Source organism: Borostomias antarcticus (assembly GCF_949987555.1).
Source record: "Borostomias antarcticus genome assembly, chromosome: 14".
Taxonomy (NCBI): Eukaryota; Metazoa; Chordata; class Actinopteri; order Stomiiformes; family Stomiidae; genus Borostomias; species Borostomias antarcticus.
The window spans coordinates 27,222,418-27,243,135 of NC_140247.1; the positions used below are offsets into that span (position 1 = coordinate 27,222,418).

General features: G+C 43.7%; 3 protein-coding genes across 3 annotated transcripts; 2 read left to right on the forward strand and 1 right to left on the reverse strand.

Annotated features, from left to right (window-relative positions):
• Positions 1 to 530: 530 nt before the first annotated feature.
• commd5 (COMM domain containing 5) lies at positions 531 to 4,082 on the reverse strand. The gene is made up of 7 exons (XM_084449303.1): positions 3,892 to 4,082; positions 3,380 to 3,540; positions 3,180 to 3,208; positions 2,904 to 2,954; positions 2,220 to 2,315; positions 1,706 to 1,781; positions 531 to 899 (listed from the first exon to the last, which is right to left on the reverse strand). The coding sequence occupies exons 1-7, from the start codon at positions 4,019 to 4,021 to the stop codon at positions 798 to 800; spliced, it is 645 nt and encodes a 214-aa protein (XP_084305429.1). The 5' UTR covers positions 4,022 to 4,082; the 3' UTR covers positions 531 to 797.
• A 119-nt stretch (positions 4,083 to 4,201) lies between these two features.
• On the forward strand, positions 4,202 to 10,462 carry fam199x (family with sequence similarity 199, X-linked). Its single transcript, XM_084448382.1, has 7 exons — positions 4,202 to 4,289; positions 5,128 to 5,306; positions 5,989 to 6,208; positions 6,433 to 6,585; positions 6,915 to 7,076; positions 7,259 to 7,525; positions 8,254 to 10,462. The coding sequence occupies exons 2-7, from the start codon at positions 5,140 to 5,142 to the stop codon at positions 8,425 to 8,427; spliced, it is 1,143 nt and encodes a 380-aa protein (XP_084304508.1). The 5' UTR covers positions 4,202 to 4,289; positions 5,128 to 5,139; the 3' UTR covers positions 8,428 to 10,462.
• A 519-nt stretch (positions 10,463 to 10,981) lies between these two features.
• Positions 10,982 to 12,282, forward strand: rab33ba (RAB33B, member RAS oncogene family a). Its single transcript, XM_084448955.1, has 2 exons — positions 10,982 to 11,387; positions 11,687 to 12,282. Exons 1-2 carry the CDS (start codon positions 11,166 to 11,168, stop codon positions 12,194 to 12,196), a joined length of 732 nt encoding a protein of 243 aa, XP_084305081.1. The 5' UTR covers positions 10,982 to 11,165; the 3' UTR covers positions 12,197 to 12,282.
• Positions 12,283 to 20,718: the final 8,436 nt, after the last annotated feature.

Genomic DNA, 20,718 nt, shown 5'->3' on the forward strand with positions numbered 1-20,718 from the left:
ACATAGTTGTAACACAGAACGCGTCAGGAGAGCAGATGTATGTCGGTCAGCGTGGTCCTGAGGTCGGACTCTATAGACTTGTATATCGGCTAGCGCAATCATCGTAGGTTGTACGCAGTTTGTGGCCAGGTGTAGCTGGGCGGGAGGTCTACAGGCAGGAATGATGACAATATAAAGTAGACAGATTAAATATTTTACAAACATTCAGGAACTGAAACTGTCCTGTAGGCCTACTCCCCTCCCCCGCCCCACTGATAGGTATATAGGTCGTCTGGTCCCATCTACAGACAGCCTGCCTAGGTCTATGAGGGTCAGGCTGGTCAATTCATATGAAACTGGGCCATCAACGTAACTCAGCCATCTCATCTCTAGACCTTACTCAAGAAGTAGGGCGTGACCTACAATGTCAATGTCACCTCAGCACATCTTGCACAACAAATTTAAATAGTTTTGCAATTCATCAATAACAGCTTTAATAATGCAAAATCATCAATGTGAAGAAGTAACACTGGAATGTTATATACTGAGCCCTTCATACGGCCAAGGATACTGTGTGAACATTTTCTTTAACAATGTTACAATATCTATATGACATAATGGCATAAAAGAAATATGTTGTCCATGAATAAATCAAGGAGAGTCTGGCCTTGACACACGTTGGTCCTTCAACTAGCGTTTCTCAACTGTTTTTATACTGACGGCCGCCACGCTTTGGTGGACTGCCCACAGCTGGCTGGACAGTTAGATCTATGGGGGGGCACTGGTAGACAGTGAGGAACAGGGATGGACTACAGCAGTCAGTCTTGAATCTTTAAGACGCTCCTCTTCTCTAGGTCGTTCATCTCTTTCAAGATAAGGGCGACATTGTACCGCAGCTCCTGAAACTTGGAAACGGGAACCTGAGGGAAAAGTAAACACATTGAACAAACAGCATATTACTTTCACGTTTACTTGTCTGTTATTCTTCAACGGTCTATACTTCAACGGTCTACACAAAACGATGTTGCTGCAAATATGAAGTGTTTTCCATTAGGCCACTGTATTTTTTAAAATTTATTTAACCTTTATTTAACCAGATAAAAGCATTGAGATAAAGTAGAAAACCTAGGAGAAAAGCATTAATTTACAGGAGAGGGGTCTGCAGAATACCATTAAAGTTTGAGCCACCAGTAATAGAGCAAACGTGACCCGTTACACTTCACATGTAACACATGTAATACTTTATATTAGTATTCAACTGACTGTTACTGTAAAATGACTGGAAACATTGATTATGGCTTTAATAGCCCATACTGATATACAGTAGGGGCAAGCAGGTTTTGTTACTGTAACACCAACCTGCCTGAGATCAAACTACTGTACAGTACAACTGTTTACAGCCATTTAATGGAGAGTTCAGACAGGGATAGGTAATGGGTTAGTGGCTGTCATCCAGTAATCTGATTACATAATGACAACAGTTAGGACAAATATCAAAGCTGTAACAAGTCAAAATCCTGGACTCCTGCTTCCCCACTAGTACTAAGAAATTACACAGCAACTAAGCCCCTGTAAAAAATAATGAAAACAATTGTTTTTATGGAATCCCCTAAAAGCAACTTAATATAAAGGATGACTGAGCTGTTTCCATAGCAAAATGGTTTGCGGTTACATAGACGGATGCCTAAAATCGCCTAAAATAAGTGTAATCTACCAGGTTACGTACCTCGAAACGATGGGCTTTTCCATCTGAGAGCTTCATCTGCATTAGAATGGAGGGTTGCAAGGCACGGGCTAAGGAGCTGCAGAGACAACACAGAAATATAACTCTGCATTATTAATCAGAGCTGTAAGGAGTGTTTGTTCCTAAATGCTCATTACACAGTAATCAAACACATCATGATAAAACAAACCAGAGGCTCTGGTTAAAAACAATTCACAGTATGTGGTAATGTGGTAACACTGCAAAACCGCTTCCTAGCCACAGTTTATGATATGCCCAGGTCATCTGTAGATTACATATTCAATAGAGATTCTCCATTTGAAATACTATACCAATTGACCCTGTATTTTTACAGGCGTCATTATACTCTCAGATGGCATTGTTGATAGTTTAGGACTAGGATATGCAACGCTTGCCATGCCCTCCTCAGCAAATGCTTTAGCTCAGCAGCCAGCATACTAACAAAAATAGTCCTGTGGCACACAATGCTCAGTTTACATTACAAAGTCAGGTGTACCTGGTTGAGATAGCTACATCTACTCTCCACCGGAAGTCTTTCATACTGGGTAGCCCTGGTCCTTGCTGGCTCGCTACCGCCTCCAAGGCTGCTCGTCTGGAGACAAACAGACACAGCAGCATGATAAGACCACAGACACAAAAATCATACCAAGCACTTCACACTAACCACATATATAGAGACCTCAGAACAATATGTACAGTACAACATAATGCTAAACCCTTGGTACTAGCACAATCCACAGTCAGACATCTAAATGGGGAATCGAGGGATGTAGGGATGTCCAGCTGTAGAGATGTAAGGATAACTAGTATGATACAATCTGATTAAATTTATCGTGATAAAATTATAATTAAAACCACGTTTGATTGTGGTGCTTTGAAAATCTCACTGTAAATACTGTCCAGCATCAACCAGAGTTAGCAAGTGTCCAAGGCGCATTATTTTAATGTTCATGCAAACAATCAGTGCATGGTGCTGCTAATTTTATTTGTGGTTTTCAATATAAAACTTGGTGAAATTATTTCAGTAGTTTTGATCATTTTCTGCACATTTTAACAATACCAGAATAATACTATTATCGCTGTATTGTTAAAATGTGATCATTTTGGTCGCTATAATCGTGATATGAAATGTTCTTACTGTTACATCTCTACTGTCAATGCAGATAAACAGTTGACATACCGATTACCAAAAACCACACTTGCAAAATCTGTGATGAATTCTTCAGGTATCCTGAAATCAGAGAAGAGATTTCATTATTTGAAATGTCAAAATATCTTGCTGTGGCATTAGTAGGATAGACTACTTGATGGAAATCTAATGTGTGTGTGTGTGTGTGTGTGTGAGAGAGAGAGAGAGAGAGAGAGAGAGAGAGAGAGAAAGAAAGAGAGATGGGGAGACAGAGAGAGAGGGGGGTGTCTGAGATTGGTTTATGTATGAAGTTTGAGAGTGGGGCACCTTAATTCCCTGAGATTGTCTTTGAAAGCCTGAAAGAGTTTTTTTTTTTTTTTTAAAGTAGGTTCATTTGTCATAGGCCCACAGGGTACGGATGAATGCTTAGCAATAAAACAACATAGGTGTCATTGTCAGAACAAATGTTATGCAGAGGTCATTCTCTCTTTTATTCCAAACTTAACATTCAGCAACCCATTGCTTACCTCTTGTTTGAGAGAAGAGGTAGGGATGCGTATAGCCTCTTTCAGTAATCTGTACATCCCAGCCACTATGTGACTCAGTCGTTCCTCAGGCACCATGCTGCTTTCAGCTAGAGCCTTCATGGACTCTCTGCAGTCTTTGCCCTCTATGGCATTTACCACAGCTAGGAATAAATAGTAAAACAAATACGTAAACCTATTATTCAAGACAATGTTATTAATAGGAAACTACTGCAGCCTATCTTTGCAGTAAACTGTGTGTCAAATAATAAAGAAAGAATGCATTTCGTCATTAATAAAGACAGTGTTAACGCTGGCTATCCTAAAAGAGGGTTAGGGTTAGGGTTAGGGTTAGTAAGGTTATGAATAACGTGAGGTGACTAACCCTAACCCATAACTGCAACTAGCAACGAAAAGAATTATACACCGTTTATAGCATGCAAGAGTAACTGCAAGCTAATGCTCAATAAATGATTACTAATAACAATATGCATATACGTTAGCTAGCTAATTACCTTTGAGTATTTTTCGGAACATTTCTTGATCCAAGTCCTTCATATGTTTAGTCATAATTGTGATTTCGGGAGGGATCCTTCCCCCCAGGAAACTCACCTCTGAGAGAGAGCTCTGTCTGGGACTCGACATGATCACTAACTATACTAACCCTAACCCTAACCCTATGACTGGGATGCGTCAATAGACTAAGGATTCGTTGGATAGGCAGTTTGTAAAGCTAAATATGCATGTATTTGTTTGACAGCTAGCTTCCTTTGTAACCCTAACCCTGTCACCTGATTAGTAGTACTTCCAGGGTGAGGGTTAGTCCAGCTGCGTGACGTGGAGAGGGGCTGTGTTGATTTGCAAATGGAGGAGACGACGAGTATTATCCCAACGAGTATTATTATAACGAAAGGTTTGCTACTTTAACTTCTTATAGCTGCCTAGATACACTTATGATCTAGATAACTAATAACTTTAGAAGTAATAAACGATGTATCCACCCACCAACAACAAGCTACCTGCGTTTTGTTACGGATTACGTGGGCGCTAACGTTAGCTTAGCTAGCACTAGCCAGACTGCTACTAGTCACGTTATTTACTTGTGTATAGCGAGCTGTGAGTGTGTTAGTTAGTGTGGTAGTTAGTGTGTGAGTGTGTTAGTTAGTGTGTGAGTTAGTGTGTGAGTGTGTTAGTTAGTGTGTTAGTTAGTGTGTTAGTTAGTGTGTGAGTGTGTTAGTTAGTGTGTTAGTTAGTGTGTTAGTTAGTGTGTGTGTGTTAGTTAGTGTGTGAGTTAGTGTGTGAGTGTGTTAGTTAGTGTGTTAGTTAGTGTGTTAGTTAGTGTGTTAGTTAGTGTGTGAGTTAGTGTGTTAGTTAGTGTGTTAGTGTGTTAGTTAGTGTGTTAGTTAGTGTGTGAGTGTGTGCTGAGCGTTAGCAGGCCCCCGCAGGTTTGTGTGTCTGCATTTCAATCTTAACTCACTGTCAGAAAAATTCAACACATAAATGGTAACTCGCTCGCTAGCTAGCTGGATAAGAGCAATGTACTGCAGGAACAGGCCTGGGAATAATAATAATAATAATAATAATACAGGGCCTCGAGGGTTGTTTACCAATAATATGACGTGGCAATTTTCTACACGAACTATCTGTTAACTAGGTTGTTACAACACATTTCCTCTACAATTGTTATTTTAATAATACCAACCGCTTACATACTACAGTAACTTCCCAACCGCTCTCCCTGTTTCACACAGGTTGAGAGAGACATGTCAGAGGCCCTTTACGAGAAGTTCCTGGCCCCAGAGGAGCCGTTCCCCCTGCTGTCCCAACGGGGTAACCTCAGTGAAGCAGGTACCTTGGATGTCAGCGACTTCGGATGTCAACTATCCTCCTGTCATCGGACAGACCCCCTGCGCCGTTTTCATAGCAACAGGTAAAAGTAGACAGCAGCTGTTGGCATGACACACTGTTCATGATGGCATAAAGAGCTTAGATGGCATGAGGAGCCAGAACCTAATGCTACATTCACACCTACGCAATTCACCGCCGATTCTTGCGGCGAGTTTACATTGGAAGTCAATACAATTTGCGCGAATTGGGCAGCACGCCGCAGCCACCCAGCCGGGTGGCGCGGTAGGAGCAAATCAGGCGGCGCGGTAGGAGCAAATCAGGCGGCGCGGTAGGAGCAAATCAGGCGGCGCGGTAGGAGCAAATCAGGCGGCGCGGTAGGAGCAAATCAGGCGGCGCGGCACGGGCGAACCACCGCCGGCGGCGAAACGCCAGAGTTGGATTTTCTCAACTTTTGCGGTGGATTCGCACGGTGACCCCACATTTCAATATACGTGCACCGATCTGCAGTGAAATTCCAGCGGTACTGCTCCCCGCCAGTACCACTGAATTCTGCGGCGAGATCAGGGTGAACCCCGCGGCGTGACCTGGCTGGTTGCCGCTCTGGTGTGAACACAGCATAAGAATTTTACTCCATTGTACCTGTACAATGGATGTAACAATATATCTGAATCTGAATGCCAGCCATTTGAGTTTGTATAATATACATGTGTTGGTTTGAAGGGTGTTGGCAACCCAGTCCTACTTTACGCTCTCCTCCCTGTCAGATGGAATTTGACCTCATGTGGTACGAGTGTGGCGAGCTCGGAGTGCAGCGAGGAGCTGTTCTCCTCTGTCTCCGTGGGAGACCAGGAGGACTGTTACTCTCTTCTGGATGACCAGGAGTTCACCTCTTTTGACTTGTTCCCCGAGGGATCAGTCTGCAGTGACGTCTCTTCCTCCATCTCCACCTACTGGGACTGGTCCGACAGCGAGTTTGAGTGGCAGGTACTGCAGGTTTAGCTTACTTGTACAAAATAACATTCAAAGTTCCTCAATTTGCCATTTAATTTGCCATTTAAAAGAGCTGGTAAATTACCTTTGAAAGCTACGTAATTTGGGAAGAAAATGTCATTGTCAAAGTCTAAAATCTCAGGTATGTTCCACTTCAAGTGATATCCAATCTGTGTCAACTCCCCCACACACACACACACACACACCTTTCCTCCCAGCTGCCAGGAAGTGACATCACCAGTGGAAGTGATGTGCTGTCTGACATCATACCAAGCGTTCCGAGTTCACCATGCCTGTTCTCCAAGAGGAAGACCAAACCTCACAGGAACCTGGATGAACTGCCTTGGAGTGCCATGACTAATGATGAACAGGTACAGGGCGGACCAGCTCTAATGTCCTCTAATCACAGGGTTTTCTAGAGCCACCTGATTTCCACGATATGGACAGAATTGCGTAATTCAGACATAAAAAAGGATTTCAGACATAAACACAGAGAATCACAGAATTAAGAGACTTGGGGGGGGGGGGGGGGGGGAGCGTGCTAAAATGTGTGAAAATATCCTGTTTTGTTGTGGGCGCTGGCTTAAAACTCCTTAGCTGGTATTCCATAGTAAACACAATATTTTTGCATGACTGACTAGCCCATGGGTTAGATCCCCTCACTTTCTAACTGAGACGTGTGTATGTGTGTGTGTTCCAGGTGGAGTATATAGAGTACCTGAGCCGTAAGGTCAGCACAGAGATGGGGCTGAGAGAGCAGCTGGACATCATCAAGATCATTGACCCCTGCGCCCAGATCTCGCCCACAGACAGCGAGTTCATCATCGAACTCAACTGCCTGACCGACGAGAAACTCAAACAGGTGAGAGATTGGCAGATACTTTCTATTAGAAAATTATTGCATATGACATTGTGGAATGTACTCTGATTTGTATATTAAAAATCTTTGATGTAATACCCCTTAATACTAACCCCCAAATCATGACAGAATGTATCTATTCGCCTTCCTTACCCCTAAAAGCTCTACCATTACATCTCTCCCAGGTGAGAAACTACATCCGGGAGCACAGCCCCCGCCAGCGTCCCAGCAGCACCAGGGACAGCTGGAAGCGGAGCGGCCACAGCAGTGCCAGCACCAGTGGGGTGAGCGGGGCCAGCAGCAGCAACGCCAGCATGGTCAGCAGCGCCAGCAGCTCCACTACCGGCTCCACCGCCTCCAACTCCGCCTCTAACACCAGCACGGCCAACATCAGCCGCGCCCACAGCGATGGCAACCTGTCCAGCGCCGCGGAGCGTATCCGGGACTCCAAGGTCTGACTCACAACAGGATATAAGATAGACTTGAATTATCCCCACGGAAGGGATAATCAGGCGTAGGAAATATGATATTCAACATCACCATACATCATTACATTAGTCATTTAGCAGCAAAGCGACATACAATAATTGCATTGAACGTACAGTAGGTCAGTGTACTACTGCTCACCAGAACTCGCCAGAAGGGCATCCCCTTTCTAAACAAGTGAATGAGTGTACTCTAGTGAATAAGAGTGTAATCTAGTGAATAAGAGTGTAATCTAGTTAATAAGAGTGTAATTTAGTGAATAAGAGTGTAATCTAGTGAATAAGAGTGTAATCTAGTGCTGAAGTCAAAGTGCAAGAGCAGCAAAATACATCACATGTACTTATTACATCTGCATAGTGTTGTAGTTTATACCTGCATGTAAGGATTAGAATAGTTACAGATAACAACCAGATAATCATAGTATGTGTAAACTACCTGGCCAATAAACTGATTCTGATAATAATTGATATTTAGACCAGAGTTCAAGTAAACACAGGTTCCCAGTGTAAAACATGGTAGAGGCATCTCTGGAGCTTTTAACTTGCCTCGCTTCACCTGCTTCAGCCATGTATGCGTTTTACCAGAGGAATGTCTGGGTTTCTCTATAGGATTTTTGTGGCAGTTTGACGTTAACCTGAGTTAATCGTACACACCTGTATGGCTCATGGCATTCTGTGTTCCTGCGTTGTAACAGAAGCGTTCGAAGCAGAGGAAGCTGCAGCAGAAGGCTCTGCGTAAGCGCCAGCTGAAGGAGCAGCGCCAGGCTCGCAAGGAGCGCCTCAGCGGTCTCTTCCTCAACGAGGAGGTCCTCGCCCTCCGGGTCACCGAGGAGGAAGACCACAGCGACGACGTGGACGTCCTGATGTGACAAGAGTGACCCACTCAGTGCCCCCTCTAAGCCTGATCGTAACCACTAGTTACAAACACCACCCAGCGCTGCCCCAGAGCCAGCCCCCTACCCTTATGATTAGAAGCTTTATTGCCCCTAGCCTCATCGGCTGTGTCTCAATAGTCTTAAGCTAATGGCTTCTGCTTTCCTCGTCACCGGGACAGGTGGAATCTGATTCCTGGTGGACATCCTCCATCTTGGTGAAGCCCTGGGACACCCTAGGAGAGGATGCCACTTAAAAGTCCAATCAATTTGGGCATGATGCATATTGTCCAGCAAATAGTTTGTGAAGAGTCCACTAACAAAGTAGGAAGCATATTATTGTGTCTGAGGATGTTGCATACATTACCCTACTGAGCCCAGTTTTCTTTAGGCTGAGTTTGCATGTGCATTTCTTCAACAGCAGTGTCAATGTAGCTTTAATGCCAACTCCAGTGTACCTGTTTGGTACACTTAAGTTTTCTGCATTCACTGTAACCTTTTTCCCGTTTTGGTGATACCAAAATTCAGAATGATAGGGTGTGTTTTCTGCCCTCTATGTGGACATTTCACCAGCTGCTTGCCAAAATGAGTTAATCAGCTCAGTGGGCAAGGCACAGCACTTATCCCTCCAAGACTTTTGAGATGCAGCCCTGCAGGAAAACGGTCCAAGATCCTCATCACTGCTTTAGCAAAACTACCCTGTTTAATTGTCATCAATGAATTCTGAAATTGAAGTACCTTATATTTAGGGAACTTGTTTTTGTCATGCCTGATTCAGAGTTTCATATTTCAATGAACTGAAATATGACCCTGACATTGTAGGGCAGAAAAGCAGAAAAACAACTATGATTCAAATTATTACATTAAACATAGTGTGTTCATGTGATTAACCTGCCTATTGTGAGCCTCATTTCAACTGAAGGCCTAGAGGGAGCACTGATGCCCTTGCATGCTATCTTCATCACCATTCTAACATCTTGGTGAGTTAACAGCTGACATTTTCATTTAGAAAAGCTTAAATCCTATTTAAATAGCCTGGTAATGTTGTTCTTTTGTAGATACACATTGTAAAAAGAACAAGTATTTGTTTCAAGTTTCCTCTTTGAGTTACAAGTTTGAGACTTCATTTTGATTTGACTAGTTTGAATCTACTTTAATGTCAATGACCACAACAGGGGAGTGGTAATTAAAAAACTACAGAATGTGGAGGAATGCAAGACATGCCTGGAGCAGAAATGCAGAACAAGGCCTTTGTCTGGATAGCCCTCTTCACATTTTGAGATTTTTCTGAACCCACAACACTAGTCTTATTCACTGTGTGGCAGAAATGTTTCTCTTCGTTTTGTTATGTTCTCTTTCTTCTTGTCTTTTTTCGTGCATGGGGACGAGGGGAGGGAGCATGGTCTTTCCAACAGTGTTGAGCTTCATCTTTGGATATCCTGTGTGTAGTTGAATGATAATGGAGCTGCATTGGCTTTGAATAGGAGTGTCTGGATATGGACAGGGCCTCCTCTCTAATACATGTCTAGGGAATAAGAGAGGGTTTGGGGGTTGTTTCTGGAGAGAGCCTACGTTCCCTGACATGTACCCTGGCTCCTTCCCCATTTCTTGTGGTGGACCTTTCCATGCGAACATAGTAAACCTCTGAACACTTACTGTTGTACATTAGGAAATGTATTTACCTAAAGATGCTTTACTTCTTACGGTCTGTATACTTGGCTTTGTCTTCTCCTGTATAAAGATGAGTCTTTAAGCAATTATGAAAACACTATATTAAATTGACCAGTTGGTGTCAGTAGATCTCTATTTTGACAAATGATGGGCAGCAATGAAAACAGAACTATTTGTGTATATTGTACCATTTATTCTGAGAACACGGTTAAAGGACCAAGATAGAGTATACATCATTGGTTTTGGAGAATTTCTAGTTATTGTACATGCCACTATTTGGAAATATACTGTATTGAAAAAGCATTTACAGAAAGCATTTGTGTGGTCCACTCAAATGAAATGTAACTTGACTGAAAAATAAATTGCCATTGATGCATCGCATTCTGTCCTCGGAATCGCCTCTTTCATTTTGACAAAGGGATAATTTGATAAAGGGATGTAAACACTATCAAATTCAGGATTATTATTAGACAGTAAGTAAATTATATGTCCACAGGGGTGACACGCTTTAAAAAGATGTATCGAACCATTCACTGTTCACCTTGTCCAGCTATGCAGAGAAATCAACTCGCTGGCAGAGTGTGGCGCGAGATGTTTGGATCACTTTTCCCTTTCACAGCTTCTCGCGAGAGGACTTTTCCCTTTCACAGCTTCTCGCGAGAGGACTTTTCCCTTTCACAGCTTCTCGCGAGAGGACTTTTCCCTTTCACAGCTTCTCGCGAGAGGACTTTTCCCTTTCACAGCTTCTCGCGAGAGGACTTTTCCCTTTCACAGCTTCTCGCGAGAGGAGTCTTGTCACTATACGTGGCTTCGCAGCAGCTACTACAGGACCATAGCAGCCAGCTAGTTATAGAGCAACGCGAGCACTATATAACACGACTTAAAACCTAGCTAGATATCTGAAGGTCCTTGATTACATATGCATATATATTTGCATTTGTCAAGGGCGAGGTTATCCTATTTTGACAGCTCTGGCTCTGTGAGCTAGCGTCGACGTTAACGTTAGCTAACTAACTAACTACAGCTTGTTTGATCATCAATAACCAGCTCGCCAGCTGATCGATATGGCGGAGTCTGCGACCGAGTTCTCCAGTTCCCTGAGCAGCGTGACCCTTCCGCCCCCACGGACACGCATCTTCAAGATCATCGTGATCGGGGACTCGGGGGTGGGGAAGACCTGCCTCACCTACCGCTTCTGTGCGGGCAAGTTCCCCGAGAAAACAGAGGCCACGATCGGGGTGGACTTCCGGGAGAAAGTGATCGAGATTGACGGGGAGAAAATCAAGGTGGGTAGATTACATGCGTCAAACCAATGGAAGTAAGAGACCAGACGCAATTACAGTTTGGATTATGTCAACAATGCAGTAGTCCGTTAGGTCACCGAACAGGGATGTTATTCAAGCCTCCTTTATCAGACCGGCAGGGGTGGCAGAATATGATCCCGAGTGTGCTCACTGCCCTGTGCAGATTCATGTATTAATATATTAGATGAGTCTGTCTTCGTGCACTCAGTGAGGGATTACACTGAATGTGGCCACTGACTTGGTGTGTGTGTGTGTGTGTGTCCCCTTTCCTCTCCATGCAGGTCCAGTTGTGGGACACAGCAGGCCAGGAGCGCTTCAGGAAGTCCATGGTGCAGCACTACTACCGCAACGTCCACGCGGTGGTCTTCGTCTACGACATGACCAGTGCCGCCAGCTTCCGCAGCCTGCCGGCCTGGATCGAGGAGTGCAAGCAGCACGCGCTGGGACAGGAAGTGCCCAGGATCCTGGTGGGGAACAAGTGTGACCTCCAGGACTCCGTCCAGGTGGGCACGGATGTGGCGCAGCAGTTCGCTGACGCCCACTCCATGCCTCTGTTCGAGACGTCCGCCAAGAGCCCGGCGGGCGGAGCGGGCGGAGCGGGCGGACCTGACGGCGAGCGAGGGAACAGCGACCACGTGGAGGCCATCTTCATGACGGTGGCCCATAAGCTCAAGTCCCAGAAGCCCCTCGTACTGAGCCAGCCCCCCGGAGGGGCGGGGGGAGACACTGTGACCCTGAGGAGGGTGAGGGACGAGGGAGAGGAGAAGGGGAGCTGGGCCTGCAGCTGTTGAGAGAGAAAGAGAAAGAAAGAAAGAAAGAAAGAAAGAAAGAAAGAAAGAAAGAAAGAAAGAAAGAAAGAAAGAAAGAAAAGACAAGATCCATATGGACGTGAGAAAGAGAGAGAGGAAGGTGGGGTGAGCGACATAGGGAATAGGAGGATTCAGAGTTGGTTGAGAGGAAAAGACTTGACCCCTACTGCCTAGCCTGTGGCCTGTCCCCACAATCAAGAAGCACCTTTTTTATGATGCGAGGAGATGGTCACCTTAGGGATTGGATGATGCCAGTCTTTAGTCTCAACACGCACTCTCACTCATCTATGCTCAATGCTGAATGTGTCATCACCCACACTGTCATACAGGAAACAAAGTGATGATGTTGGTGTTTCAAGTACGTTATGTACTGTATCAACATATGTCAACAAATTGAGACTGGTGAAAAGGGAAACTGAGGAATTTTAATCTGTTTCAGTCAATCATCTAGCCTGATGAACATCTTCTCATCCTGTGAAACATTGACGGGAAAAACCCCACATACCTCATCAGTCAGGTCCTCGTAGTTCACATCACTCAGGCACTTCTGGGTACAAATGAATAGGAAGTGTGGATCAAAACCCTCTTTGTAGTAGGTAGGATCAAAACCCGCTGTGTAGTAGGTAGGCTACTTCTCCTCGGCCATTGAAGGGGGAGGTTGGAGCATTGTGTCAGGAAAAAAATAGCTTTGATTCCAGCTGTAAAACAAGGGAGAGGAATGACATCCTCCTCTGCTCTGTGATGATCTGCTGCATGTATACTCAACATTACTACTCACAATCTATTTACAGAAAAAAGACAACCTAGAATAGCGTTTATAATCAGTGCTACATCATAGTTTGCAACATAGCTACATACAATCTGACTCCCACTGTTCTCTCACCCGTATGTGATCCTAAAGGCCTTTAATATGTGATGGTTCATTTCTGTGTATCCAGACCACAGCAGGTTCTGTGGGCCTTTGCTACATGGTGGGATGTTTCAGCTTTATGGATGTGTATATATGACATGGATAGCCTACATAATCAAAATATGCCCAAAATGATGCTGAGTGCCACTCAACCTCAGCATGTTTGAGACAAGATTTTTTGTATTCTTTGTTTGAGGCCAAACAGATACAACTGTCAATGATCTGCTTTTTGGAAGGTTGGGATAATTATTGCTATAGTGTATAACCTATGCATGGGTGGTGTTCTTATCCTAAACAAATGCTAAAATGTGTTTAACATGGAGAAACAAGTACCTGTGTCATTGCCAGTGATGGGTGTAGTAGGCCTGTTTTGAGTAAGGGATGGGTACACACGGTACAAACTGAATTATATTGCACTAGCCGGTCCGATCACACAGCTTCTGATAGCTGTCAGATGTGCTAGTGTCTTAAATAATTGAGCAGTGTGCCGCCTTCACAGCCAAAGAAGGAAGAGATAGCACACCATGTCTCATAATTATCATTTACAATGTGTCATAATGAAAGAGCCGCCCTCTCATACAGTACATTGTGTTATTTCCTTGTGTGAAAAGACGTGTTACCTGACCTGTACAGTGCTCAGTAAGTCCGGCCCAATAGTGAACATTTTTCTTCATCAGTCAACAGCCTTTCTCAATCCAGATTACTTAGAGGCTATCACATTGATGGGTATACAATTGAATTAAACACAGAGACTGGTCTGTAACAACAGATCACAAGATACTTTATCATAGGCTCCAACACAGCCTCTGTTAACTTTTATACTTGAATTGCCTTGATCTTAAGTGTCCTTTTGGTTTCTAGTAAATGCAGTTGATGGTTTATGATTCAATTCAGCTATTTAATTTTTCTGTTCACTCCAGATTATCTAATGCTTTGTGACGTTTTACGTGGGGGCACTTAGCAGTGCAATGAACTACTGTAGTTTTCTGTGCTCACATTCTGTTTCACATAAACCATTTAAGTGAACAGAACGTACAGTAAGTGCAGTGGTCAGACTGTTTGGCCAGAGCACTTTGGCACTTAAGTGCGCTGATCAACATGTTTGAAAAATCTGTATTTTATTTGTCTGGTCACTTCTGCACTGAGCATCTGAGAACAGTAATAGGAAAGTATGTTTGCAATGGTTTATGGATTACATTTTAAAAGTTGTAACCTTGCAATAAAGCACCCAGAACAGTGTCATATTCTTTGTATTATTTTTGTGTGTTTATGTAGAGTTTTAATCACCAGTAACAAGTATTTTAGTTTTATTTATTAAATAGTGACAACATAAAAACACAGACTGTTACAATACAGATCAGCCTCACCTGGGCTAAGCTATTTACAGCTTATGGTACTATGGTACTCTGCTGTTTCAATGCAGATTGAGAAAAATGTATAAAAACTCAGTCATTTACTTTACAGGCTGGTTTCCCAGGAGCAGATTACACCCAATTCAAGACAAAAAGGAAGATGATATTTGTGCCAACAAAGCTTTTGAAAGCAATAATCTATGTCCAGGAAACTCCATTTATAAATCACAGGGGGTTCAGCTCTGGTTGTAGTTCTCTACACAGATGGTACTGTAGGCACATATCAGGAACAACACTACACGAAAGATGGGTGAAATATGTTTGGCACCATTCCTGTGAGCCCCTCTGGGTTGAGCTCTGAGGGTAGCAGAGTGAAATGCTGGTGGCTAAACAAGGTCTATGTCAGCAGTCCTTAAGGGCTTTGACTCCACTTCTTTCCTCCATTGTCCTTCATTGGTCAAAGTACTGATATAGGTCTGCATCGTATTCCTTCCACATGGCATCGGATCCATATCAATAATAATGAAGGTAAGGACACGTGGAAAGGATGCGAGAGAAGGACACAACGCACAACTCTTCAGACGCAGCCATGAAGTAGTCATGGATCCCAGTGAGGCCCTCAGGTGAGTCGGCTGTAGGGTGGGAGTTTGGACGTCTCCTCCTCCTCCTCTGGATCCCTGTCACTGAAGGCGGCTGGAGAGTTAAGTCAGCGGCTGCCACCTTGCATGTCTGTGATTTGAAAATAAAGGTATGATGTCCAGTAGCCTGATATATAATACCTTACAGTTGGTATTTCCTGTATATGAGTCTATTGTAACATTTAAATGAAGTAAAGGAAACAAGGTGGCTGTCACAGCACGGAGCCATTGAAGCCCTGCAGAAGAACCTGACTCACAGCATGGAGCCATTGAAGCCCTGCAGTCTTGCCAACATTGACCGAGGTGAAAAGATGCCCACTGGACAAATGGCTATATACATTCTGTGGGAAATACTGGACAGATTTGTAGAAACTGTTTATCTACAAGCTGACTTATTGCTGCATCTTGCTTGCCTGTCCTGAATGTTTCAGAGGGAAGATGATAACCTTTTTCTAATCAAGGAGCAGCTGTTCATAGCTCTGTCTGCATCACTACACTGAGGTGACATTTTGGTTGTACTGTCTGATCACAACACTAAGAGTTCTAATTTTTAACTCATCCATCATCCATCCATCTATCCTTCCTTCCATCCCATTCATTCCATTATTGTCTGCACCTGTTTAATTATTGTATCTGAGGCTTCACATGTTTGGTGATGGGACCTCAGTGGGTGAGAACAGACATGCTGAATAGACATAAAGATTTAGGCATGGGCAGCATCTTTCCATCCATTTAAAAATAAATATGTATTACTTTAATGCCAACCTACATTCAGTCTAGCCCTAACCCTAACCTCTTAGAGTGCATGAAGTGTCGGCCAGCTGTGTCATGTGTGTGTGTCTCCATTCTCAGTGTCATTACATCCAGTTTGACAGTTCACCTGGGCCAGCAGACTAAGCAGAGCCTCGACCCAAACAAGCTGTCCTGAATGGTCTCCCAGGTCACCCACCATCACAGCTACAACAGTGACACCAACAACCCTGTCACTCTGCTACAACTCTGGTCAGCTGGCAACTTCAACCACCACATCAGACCACTCTGCCTGGCAGCAGCGGCTACCAGGCTAACACAGGTAAACCTAGCATCTAACTTCCAGGCTGGCCAAGGTAAACCTACCACCTACTTTACCTATCAGGCTGGAACAGGAACTAGGATGGTCGTTATGCTGATATGGATCAATTATAAACACAACCATAGCCTTTTATACCCACTAACCCCAGATGACTTGGGTATTGGAGTGGTTTGCAGGGAATCACAAATCCAGGAAAAGGCACAAGAGTCACAAGAGACAAAAAAGCCCTCTACCTCCCTCTTGTGGCTATAGTTGTAAATAACCTTCTGTTTCATAATTATATTTCCAACAAGTCACTATGTTATCTTCCTACTGTGACATCTCTTCATCTCTGTTGAATTTATATATTACCATAACACACCTCTACTGGCTCATGAGCCCATCACACCAGTTATCCCAAATACCTACTTAGTCTGGCTCTGCGTCTGGGATGTGACTATTTTACCAAGCTGAAGGTAAATTCTCATTAAAATATGACTTACACACATTACTCTGCTTCACAGCAGAACTGTAGTTTAACAACTTACAAATAATTGCTTCCGTCTCTGATTCCAAGGTTGATGAAAGGAACAACTGCTGATCACATGGAATAGTGAATGACATGTTAGAGATCATTAGTGGTCAGTGGTCGAGGAGCCTCTCCTGGCAGAGGTACTTCCATCCTCAGCCATCAGCCTTGAGGTTGAGTACATATGTGTCACTGAGTAGACAGCTGGACTTGTCAGGTACATCATGGTCATTGGCAGTAATATAAAAACAAGTAAATGCATAATGATTAATAAGCCACAAGTGTATGATGGTTTGGTTTCTTTCAGATACATTAACTAAGAGGGGCAGGTGGATAAGCAGTAACAAAAAGCTGTATAACCAGTTCTTGGACATGGTTCCAGTGAGTGATGGGAAGGATGACACCGTTGCTTCTGCTATCAGAGATGTCATTCACAGGAAACATTTAGGATTAGAAACTCTATTGACTTTAAACAGACGGAGCAGCAGTGTAATTCCCTCAAGTTTAGTGAATTAGATTAGTGGCTCCTTTCTGGTACTCTTATTTTGACAATGAAGGGCCTCTTAATTTTGTACCAGTTTTACATGTACTTTGACAGGAAGTCCGCCATCTTAGTTCTTCAGCCACATGTGTGATTGTTTACACAGAAACAATATGCTGCAATATTTATTCTGTTTATTCCTTTGACAGCATCATCTGTGAGTATTTGTTTTGAGCATAACTTTGAACTATTTGATCTGTATTTTTGGATATTAGCTAATTGTTAGCATATTTGTATTCCTTGTTAACTATAGCCTTCCTGAAACTATATGGGCAGTAAGGAGTTTCTACAGTATGTTAATATTTATTTTACAGTACTCTTTGTTCATTTTGTTAGTTTCACTCTGATTCATATTGTCTATGAGAGTGTGGACCAATAAAACACCAATATTAATTTGAATGGAGTTTAGCTTGCTGCTGAATTGTATACCTACGCGCATGCACAAGGAGAGCAGTACAAGCAGCAATGCAGGTATGATGATTTTACTCTCCATGTGAGTGTACTTCTGAGCAAGAAATATATCATATATGAATTTCCTGTTTGACATTTATTTTCTCATTTAAATAGAATGTTTAAATGGTGTTGCCAAGCAATTATCAGACAGTACTTCAGGAATAGGGCAAATTAGACTTAAATCAGCAGCTGCCACCTTGCATGTCTGTGATTTGAAAATAAAGGTACGATGTACAGTAACCTGATACATAATACCTTACAGTTGGTGTTTCCTGTATATTCATTATTAAATAATGAGTCTATTGTAACATTTAAAGGAAGTAAAGGACACAAGGTGGATGTCACAGCATGGAGCCATTGAAGCCCTGCAGAAGAACCTGACTCACAGCATGGAGCCATTGAAGCCCTGCAGAAGAACCTGGCTGTCACAGCATGGAGCCATTGAAGCCCTGCAGAAGAACCTGGCTGTCACAGCATGGAGCCATTGAAGCCCTGCAGAAGAACCTGACTCACAGCATGAAGCCATTGAAGCCCTACAGTCTTGCCAACATTGACCATTGAACATTGGCCTCTCCTGGCAGAGGTACTTCCTGGAACCCATAGACATCACCAGATGCCTGGTTTTGTCCCTGGTGATGCTCTGGCAGGCCTGTACTGCAACTGTCTTCAGGTACTGCTTGTTATTTGGGCAGTTTCCCTTCAGTTTTGTGTTCAGCAAGTGCAACGCATGCTCAATAGTATTCAGGTCAGGTGATTGACTTGGCCATTGCAGAACATTCCATGTCTTTGCCTTGAAAAACTATTTGGTTGCTTTCACAGTATGCTTCAGGTCATTGTCCATCTGCACTGTGAAGCGCCGTCCAATGAGCTCAAGCTTTTGGATGAATATGAGCAGATAATCTTGCCCACAACACTTCATGCTGTAACCAGGTAACTGGAAATTGTATTGACTTCACCTTTTGAAGTGTGTCTGTGTATTAGGGAGACTCACAGAGGACATCCCTGCTAACATCCATGTTCTCTCCACAGTGGAGGAGTGATGATGTAATTTGACAGGATAGAGGAGGTCTCAACAAGCTGGTCCCTACAGCAGGTAAGACCCTCTGAACTACACTACTCATGACCTCTCTCTCCCAGAAGTAATGGACAATATGTTCTATGCAGCAGGTGATGATATTCCAACCTTAACTTCTGTCTCTCTTCTCAGTTGTGGACATAGTGAAGAACTACTTAGCAGATTATGATGCAGTGTGCACACTCTACGGGAGGTCTACATGAGCTATTGGGTTAGAATACACACTGTGTGATGCTGAGGCATTGCTAGGCAAGGCAAGGCAAGTTTATTTGTCTAGCACATTTCAGCAACAAGGCAATTCAAAGTGCTTTACATGAGACATTAAAAGCATCAAGACAAAGTGCAACACATAAAAGGTCATATAAAACAAAATGCAAAAAAGGACACTCTTTTCTTTATCACATACTGCAACCTCTCTGTGCTATGCTATTCTTCATCATCATCGGGTCGTCCACAGATGGGCCTCCTATCTTTGTCTCCAGTTATCCCGGTCCTGTTAGGTGCCAACAATGTATCCTTTCCCACTTTTATGTAGCCAGTCCATGTGTCTCTCCTGTCTCTCTACCTCAGCTGATCAGCTTCCTCAGGTCCTCAGGGTGCCACTCAACAAAGACGTAAGGGTGCCACTCTTTCTTTCTTTCTTTCTTTCTTTCTTTCTTTCTTTCTTTCTTTCTTTCTTTCTTTCTTTCTTTCTTTCTCATTCTAACTTTGTGTGTGTGTGTGTGTCTGTCTGCCTGCCTGCCTGTCTGTCTGCACAGGCGGTCTGACTGTTTGGATGATGAAGCAGAGACAGTGATGCAGTTACAGTACGCAGTGAGCTCAGTGAGAAGGAGATGAAGCTGACAGACATCCTGATAGGCGCTCAGCTCTGCCCACCAGCTGGACCAGCATCACACACACCCCCACCCCCAGCCCCGGACTGTTCCATCCCAGCCCCGACCCCGGCCAGTCCCAGAACACCCCTGGCCCCGGACTGTACCAGCACAGCCCGGCCCCCGGCCCCGGACTGTCCCATCACAGCCTCAGTGCCAGAGGTCTATTTCTGACACACTGCATGGACAGGTTAGAGCACACATACACACACTTTGACATCCTGTCTGCAATAATGATCTTCTGCCACCCTACTCTCTCTCCCCCCTGCTCCCAGGCTATATCTCCCGCTGTGGTGATTATCTGCAACTGCTGTGCTGTACAGACTGAGAACAAGGAGAGATGGACACAGGGCCTGCCCCTCCAGCAGCTTACCAAGAACGCAGGAATGGTCAGCAACAGACACAACCAATCTGAAACACTTCACTTTAGCCTCAAACAGCATATGCATAGGCTGTGTTCGGAGATTTCACAGTCCATTCTCTGTGTGTACTTTGCACCGTAGGCTGCGACCCTAACCCCTGCTATGGATGGGAACAGCACCCACTGCCAGGATATAGATCAGGTACCAGTTATGGTCCCTCATCCCCGGATAATAGTTATTGATTAGGGTGATAACATGTCTATCTATCCATCATTCCTTCTTCCTCATTTTGCTTTGCTGTATGCTATGATTTCTATCACATTTTTCTCTTTATTTTTGTACGTGATCTCACCTCATTTCAAGTGAACGTTGACTGTAGATTCTTATAAAGGGGAAAATTATACAAAAAGGTTGAATTAACTCTCCCTTTGTTTCTTTCCCTCTTTCAATCTCTCTGCCTCTGTCAGTGTGCTCTGGTCTGGATGTGTTTCCAGCTTGCAGGGTCTGTGAACACAGCCAAGGGGTTCAGCTGTGAGTCATGTCCAACTGAATACTGTGTCATTTATTTAATGTCAATGTAATTTTCTTTATATAGCACCATTCATACAAATTAAAGTAGCACATAGTGTTTTCCATAAAAAATACTCACAATACTCACAACTTTCCCTCAGTGGTGTGGGGGTGGACCAGACTCCAGAACCTGACTTCTAACTGGCTCCAA